Source organism: Euphorbia lathyris, chromosome 9, assembly GCF_963576675.1.
Source record: "Euphorbia lathyris chromosome 9, ddEupLath1.1, whole genome shotgun sequence".
NCBI lineage: Eukaryota > Viridiplantae > Streptophyta > Magnoliopsida > Malpighiales > Euphorbiaceae > Euphorbia > Euphorbia lathyris.
This window is the reverse complement of record NC_088918.1, coordinates 34,377,085-34,384,957: the sequence shown is the minus strand read 5'-3', so window position 1 is coordinate 34,384,957 and position 7,873 is coordinate 34,377,085. Positions and strand designations below refer to the sequence as shown.

At 35.1% G+C, this 7,873-nt stretch overlaps 1 protein-coding gene across 1 annotated transcript; it reads right to left on the bottom strand.

Annotated features, from left to right (window-relative positions):
- Positions 1 to 2,953: 2,953 nt before the first annotated feature.
- LOC136205204 (plant cysteine oxidase 2-like) lies at positions 2,954 to 7,124 on the bottom strand. Its single transcript, XM_065995706.1, has 5 exons — positions 6,628 to 7,124; positions 3,850 to 3,971; positions 3,566 to 3,722; positions 3,280 to 3,483; positions 2,954 to 3,191 (listed from the first exon to the last, which is right to left on the bottom strand). The coding sequence occupies exons 1-5, from the start codon at positions 6,854 to 6,856 to the stop codon at positions 3,070 to 3,072; spliced, it is 834 nt and encodes a 277-aa protein (XP_065851778.1). The 5' UTR covers positions 6,857 to 7,124; the 3' UTR covers positions 2,954 to 3,069.
- Between the last annotated feature and the right edge of the window lie 749 nt (positions 7,125 to 7,873).

Genomic DNA, 7,873 nt, shown 5'->3' with positions numbered 1-7,873 from the left:
AAGTTCCGATACATCCCCAGTCCCCTCAAATTATTCAAAACCTGCAACTTGTGATCTGAATTTTAAAACGTTACAACTAACCTTTCAACTTACTTATTCAAGATAAATATTCTATCAAGTTGCTTATTTGGAACAAATATCTCCTAAATCTAAAAAAACATTCAACATAATATTGCATGAGAAGTAAAAGATGTCCAAAATATTGGTTGCTACATCTAACTAATCTACTTAGATATATTAACAAAAGGGCAAAAAAAAAAAACTCTAAAAATCACAAATATTAACCTATTTGAGGAGTTATTGTGAATCATATTGGTCTTACATGAGGTGACGTTGCCACCCATCACTCCAACGAGAGTCCTTTTTTCCAGAAACCTCTGGAGCTTGGATTCTAGTATCTCATCAACATCTAGGGTGACAGAGGGTCCATGGTTGGGCCGTCGCTGAGGGCAGAAGCGGTTGTATGACAACCAGGATTGTCTTTGAGGCTGGTACTAATGCTCAGGCGGGTAGCATCGGTTGGGCTGAAGTGGAGGGTTGTTATTGTGTCGACACTTGGGTTTCAAAAAATCTTAAATTTTTTGATTATCCTTCTTGAGGATATATTGCTGATCAAGAATCTTCATTTGTGCCGCTATTTGAATGGACCGAGTAGTCTGAAAGCCCTTCATCATACTGATAAGTTGTCTTGAGGGTTCTTTGAATTCTTTGTTAGATTCAGTTTCCGCTAATAGAGGACCCAAATCTTGTAGTTGTACTATGGAATAGCTGGTACTTGGAATTGAGGGATTCACCATTTCTTTGACCGGAGCCTGAGTTACTTGGGAGTCGGTCATTACTTCATTTAGGAAAGTATCCATTGGGAGGAAAGAATTTTAAAATGAAAAAGGAGTTGTGTGCTACTTCACGTTCACCACACCAAATAATAAAGTTACGGGATTTCTGCTTACTACCCCGAGGTTGCTTTCTACCTGTGCTGGGATCCGGTTTCTGGAGACACTTTGATGGTCAAGTTAGTATCGGACGGAGATAGGCTATATAGCTGATTAATGAGTTCTAGAGAGATAATGCAAGGTCCTCTTACCATAAATGATGTCTCCTCATTTATAAAGGTTGGACAATGGGTCTAACACTTGGCCAAATGGGCCTTCTTTTGTTGGGCTTTCCCTTTGTACAAGTAAAAGGGGTTGGAATCAATTGGTTTGGGCCATGAGCCAATATTCCTCATTATTAACTAAGTGTTGAAAGCGGTAGAACCAAGATGCTCTCTCATAGAGAATGCCATCTTGGTTGTAGTACATGCAACTACGCACTTGAGCCCCTACTTTCCAAGTCCATGTGATTATTGTACGCACTAATCTCCCATTGAGAAAGGAAATACGAAGGCTCGATGTGTCTAGGTGTGTCGCGGAATGGGCTATGCGCATCTCACTTCGATATTTGCTTTGTATCTCGAACAACTATTAATGTGCAAGTACTATTAGATTTCATCGTCACCTCAAGCCACGAGAGTTGGTCGAGCAGACCTTGTTCGCCCAAAAATACATATGTCCATTCATGGATCCTCGGGTCAAGAAAGGCCAGGGGTGGGAATATCGTTGAGAGGACCAAATCAATTCTACCTCAATTATGTCTTCGCCTCAATTTTGCAACCATGATTAACCGGACGGAATATGAAGCCTTATTAGTAGGCCTTAGGTAAGCACTAGTTGTAGTATAAGGATCACTGATTAATTTAGAAGACAATAATTTTAAAAACTGTCACTAAAAACACTCTGATTATCGTAAATATGTCATATTTTGTGTCATTTTACGAACGAAAATGGCATAGTGATAAATCATTATCTTAAAGTAACACAATGCTTAATCTTTTTTTTTATCTTAAAGTAACACATCATATTTGATAATATTATTATTTTTTATACCAATGTTATTATTTTGATTGTCATCTATTATACACATTGTATGTTTGTTATATAATATAACAATGTTAGTTAAATAACAACTAATTAATTTTGCACTTCCTTTCTATCTTAGGACTCAAATTGACATATGCTATTTGTAATTAGTTTTTGTAGAGGATGAGGAATCATCAAAAAGTAGTTTAAAGTTTTTAAAATCTTGGATTACATCAACCTTATGGAACAAACAATTAATTTTCAACTAATCATCAATGAATTATTAAACTGAATTGATTTTATTAATATCATTCCTGAGAATGATGTAACTAACATAAACAAGAGGGTAAGTAATTAACTTATCCTTTTTCTTCAAGGACATTGAATTATCAAATGGAAATTGTCTATATCCAAAGGACATAACTGATTAGGTCAGTTTGTCATTCCATTCTTTAGCCCACAAGGGACTGGACTAATCTTCATACTAGGGGTGGCAATTATCTGGGTACCTGTTTGAGGATTTCGTGGATTTCGCTTTAAAACCCTATGGTAGTGATATTTCGTTTGTATTAAACAGAAGAGGTGTCAACTGCTCTTGATGACTAAGTTAGTAATTTTTCAGAAATGGAAAAAAGTAATGGAGGCTACATAGCCCCAATTAGAGTTTAAGGCTCAGATCCGGGTTTAAAGGTGTTGTTTCCAATTGGAAGACAGTTATCCAATAAGTGCATCACACAACGGATGATCTTAGACGTATGTCTCATGATCCTCGGAAAATCGTTTGTCATCCATCACTTGAGTCACCTTTGAGCGCTTTGCATCCGGCCCAGACTTGGAAGTCTGGGGGATAAGAAGTCTAGGGATACATTCACCTATTATCAGGTAGTTTTCTATACACTTCTTCTAATAAATCACTGTGAAGAAATGTGTTATTTGCATCTAATTAAATGAGGCCTAACTGTAAGATTAAATAGCAATTGTACTAGCAAACATCATATAAGATGTAGAATTCAAAACATAATGCTTTATTCTACAAGTAAATGACACAAGTATCGTTGTATTGCACCATTTCCATTTCCATTTCCATTCACACCAAAAAGGTTACAAATATCAATACTCCTTTCATATATTTTAACATCAAAGATTCCAAGAAAAAAACGGTATGATAGCACTAGCAAATTTTATTTTCTACAATTTGTGGACCTAAGTACTCAATTCCAGTCATCTCTGAATTCTCAGGCATTTCAATCTCTTCTAACCATCCATACCCCTCCCCCTCTTTCATTTCCCCATCTGCATTCAACCATATCCAACATTTGTAACAATAACAAAACATACTACAAAATCATATCAAGTTTGCTCACAAAAAGATATGACTTACTTGAAAATGAATCATAAGGATAATCTTTGTAGTAGGAGCCATCTCGGCCGTCTTCCACGGAATAGGGAGGTCCAAGAACATCAAGAACTGCACAAGGTGTGATGGCTGTAAATTGATGCATATTTCCTCCTGTTGTTGGGTACAGTACTGATGTGTTACAAGGAGCTTCGAACACGCTATCGACAACCAATCTTGCTAATTTCACTGAAAATGAAACTCAAATCAGATCGCAAAACATGTCTCTTCAGCTTGCAATTTGCATTGGGTTACGGATAGAGGAACTCACCGTTAGAAGGTGGTGAAAGGTCCTCTTCCTCGGGAGGAGTAACCCAGTCGTATGATTTGATGTGCATTGTCCCTAATAGAAGCTTGCTGAATACTGTCATCCCTGGATGGTTATGGAGTGGGATTACTGCATTTGCTGGTAGAAAGAAAATGCATAACTGCACAATCAAAAATTGCACAAATTTATTTTGTAAGCTATGTTAAAGGCCAAATTCATCCAGAAAAAAACATCCAAAATAACTGTAGATAAACAAAAAGATAAAAGTGTTATTCGTATAGTCATACCGAAAATTCACCGCACTTGTATATGGTTGTAGTAGAGACCCTGGGAGTCCCTGTGACAATAGGTTTAGGCTTGAAGAACTGCAGCTGGCTGCTTAACCCAACATCTTCTGGCTTCATCTTGTCTGCACCATAAACAATTCATTCTTAAGAAATGAACATCTACTTTAGTTATGCACATGAAACACTCAAGGAAGGCTCAGGTTGCTATGTTGCATATTATTTTATAACTTTGCCAAAATCTGGGCATTCTTGAGAGGTTAATGGATTTTTGTTCGTATTATTAAAGTCACTTCCATCAAATCTGGAGATAAATATCACTAGAAATATGATGGAATGACCCGTCTCATTTGTACTACATGGAATGGAATCCAACTCATTTTGTAACACATGGCATCCATGTGGATGCCAAGGGAACAATAATAATTTTTATTGTGTCACATGTCACCCGCATGGCACAAATGAACTAGTTATTTGACACGTCGATAATGACTTTCATTTGACTTGGCACATAATATTTCCGGTGGTATTTATTTACTAGATCTAATGCAAGTGACTTTATTGGAATTAAGATCAGTTTGGGGGCAGAGAAGTAAATAATTTATAAAATTATACTCTTTCCACTTGTCACATTTGACAAGATGACACGTATTTAAAAAAATAATTGATTTACATAAATATAAAATACTTTTTATTACTCTTTATTAATTTTTTTTATTTTTTTTATCATTTGCATCACTCTTTAATTATTCTTATTTTCTCTGTCACTCGTTAAATTGAACCATTCTATATTCGTTGAAAAAAAAAACATAAATTAATAAAAGTGCAATTAATATTAAACTTAATAATAAGGATAAAATGCGAAAAATTTATCTGCATAAATAAAAAAAAATTGATAAAATGTAACAATTATTTTAAAAAGGTAAAAGTACTGCATTTCAAACAATTATTAATTTTATCTATCCATCCCGGAGTCAAAATCCGGAACGAAGTGTTTGATATTCTATTGGGATAGGGCTGAAGATAAAAATTGGAATAGGGATAAGGATAAATGGTTGGGATAAGGATAAAAATATGATATTCGAGAATTATTATTCAAGGTTTGGTACGTAGAATAGGGATAGAGATAAAATAATACATTTTGCTATTTTAACCTTATTTAAATGGTTAAGGTGTAAAAATACCCCTAACGTTTTGGGCCAAGAGCAATTTTACCCCTAACGTCTAAAATGGTGCAATTTTACCCCTAACATTGGAAGCAAAGAGCAATTTTACCCCTAACGTTAATAAATTTGGTCAATTTGAGAAATAATTCATCAAACTGTCTTCTCAGTCATGAATCTTGTCATCTACACTTCATACATGGGTCATTTTATCAGTAACAAATCACAAACATTCGTTGGAATGTGAAAAAAAAATAAAAAAAAATATATATTGTGTTTTTGTACGAATTAGATAAAAAAAATTCAAAAAATTCACCGAATTTATAAATATTAATATCAAATTTCATTATTAAATTATAAAAAACATGAAATCCTTTTTTTTAGAACGAATTGTTATGCAATTGGTGCAGAATAATGAACAAAAATATCTGTGTTTTATAATAGTGTGTGAAATTGACTCAACTTATTAACGTTGGGGTAAAATTGCTTTTGGCTTCCAACATTAGGGGTAAAATTGCACCATTTTAAACGTTAGGGGTAAAATTGCTCCTGACCCAAAACGTTAGGGTTATTTTTGCACCTTAACCCTTATTTAAACTACATAATTTTAATTTGAGGGATAAAATGGACTTTTCCATCCTATTAAAATCGTCCTCTTAGGTATAGGATTTGAGGGATAAGACTCATATCCCTCGCTTATCTCCCTAAGCTATCTCTAAAACAAACATGGATAACTCGTCTCAGTTTTTTTATCCTATCCCTATATCTTTATCCCCTCTAAATGGAGTCCGATTTGACACTAAGTGAATGTTGACTGGCTTGGCAGGGTACAGTGTTGTACTAAGAATTTGGTTAGTAAAGAGCTGCTTGAGAAAATGGTGCCCACGAGATTTACATGCTCTCTGTTCAAATTTTTTGTTTTTTTCCCCAAATTTTGTGGTGCTTTTTTGCACACCGGACGGATAAATTTATGCCATCCCGGCATTTTGACTCCCGGACGGATGGGTTGAATACCCAGTATAATTTTACAAATTGTTTGTTTCTCTACACCAAATTGATCCTTGACCCGACTTTATTGGCACAAAACAAACTTTAGTGATTACAAGCTCACAAACTCTAAAAACTCTAAACTTTAGTGATTCCACCTACCCATCCTCCTTGACACAAACACCCAATCTATAAGCAAGTATAAATAGGAAGTTGCTGTAGAAGTTTTCCAGGCTATAAAAAGAAAGGAAAATGAGAAAAGGGTAAAATTCTAAACAACCCCTTGATGGAACCATACGAAGAGTGAAGAAACTTTCCTAATTGGGAAACACAGTAACTAGAATAGTATAATCTATCTATCCCCACCACACCACAAGCCAAACAATAAATAGTGAAAAATTCTGAAATTCATTCCTATAAGAATTTCAACTACAGGTACGTAAAATACTCCATTGAGGCAATGACGCAATGTTGCCAATCATGAAACACATAAGAATCAAGATAGCATCACATTAAATAATACTTAATTTCAGAAAGAGAAAGATCAAATTAAATAATCAAATTCAAAACAACAAACAAACACAAAATTAAGCTAAAGTAATGATTATTAAAAGCAAAAATGAAAGCATACCGATTATGTGGCACAATCTATCCACATCCTGAGGAAAAGGAACAGTTCCAGGGCCTTTAAACACCTGCTTACATGCATCGTACAGCGTCTGCAAGGCTATGGGAGGAGCTCTTGATTCACAGTGTTTTTGAACAATTTTCCTTCTGCATCTTCTCTTCTTAATCGCCCTGTTTCCATATCTTACTTTGTGCGAGTAATTTCTCGATTCAACTACTGCTTCAGTTATCATCGATCGGATCTAAAACTACCCAAACAAACTAACTGCAGATCCAAAAGGAAGAAGAAATGGGTAAGATTCAATTCGAAACCCAGCAAGAAGAAAAATCCAAAGATTTAGTTTAAAAATAGATGGATTTAGAATTGAGAGGGTTAAAAGGAAAGATGCAAGAATGGGAACAGTAGGAGAGGATCGATGGGAGATGGAAGATGGAAAAGTTTTGTCGATTATATAAGAAATGGAAAAACCAGGGGCCATTTGGATTTGGGGGTTTGAAAGTAAGCTAAAAAATGAGAAAAACGACTTGTGAAAGGAAATATCTTTGGGTTTTTTTATTAAATTAATGAGAAATGAGAAATTCCCGCCCCCAAGATTGAGACTTGAAAACTAGCGGTTTATTTAACCACCCCTGGTTTTCATATGACAGAACACTATAATGATTCAAATCTATATTGTCTTTCCCTCTACTTTTCTTTTCTCTTAAATCTATATGCTAATCCATGTTTTAACTCATGATATCTGTGGATCTAGGGAAAATTACAAAATTAGGTCAAATGGGAGGCCCATTTACATATTTAACCCATTTACTCAACCTATTATATATCTAGACTGTTTTTATGTGACTTTCCCGTAATACCCCTACCCTTCCCACTTCCCCTCACTCTATCGGTTTCTCTCCCCTGTTCTCCTTGGTGCGCGAAAACGGTTTGGCTCCTCCATTAATGATTTGAAGACTTTTGATCTTCCTATTTGCCTTTAAATTGCATGAAATCTGCACCATGTTTCCAAATCACAATGAAGTTCTCTTTTCATCTCTTGATTCTGCAACTTCCTAACCCTAGAAAATGAAGCCATGGTTCTTCATCTTCTTGTTCGTTAATTGGTTTCTTTCTTCTTGTTACCATTCCAGAAATGGTTATTCTACGTTATTTCCGTCGTTCTTCCCAGTTTATCATATTGTTAGGAGCGAAAAATGTAAGTATCTGCTGTTTTTCCTGCGTTTTCCATGAATTCACTTCGCGTAGTCGA

What these genes read in the sequence shown, in the direction of transcription:
- LOC136205204 (XM_065995706.1), bottom strand. Translation starts at nt 6,856, where the DNA reads ATGATAACTGAAGCAGTAGTTGAATCGAGAAATTACTCGCACAAAGTA. An exon ending in ACAAGTGCGGTGAATTTTCG is followed by an intron (nt 3,723 to 3,849) that starts GTATGACTATAC and finishes TTGATTGTGCAG; the next exon opens with TTATGCATTTTCTTTCTACC. An exon ending in CCTTTCACCACCTTCTAACG is followed by an intron (nt 3,484 to 3,565) that starts GTGAGTTCCTCT and finishes TTTCATTTTCAG; the next exon opens with TGAAATTAGCAAGATTGGTT.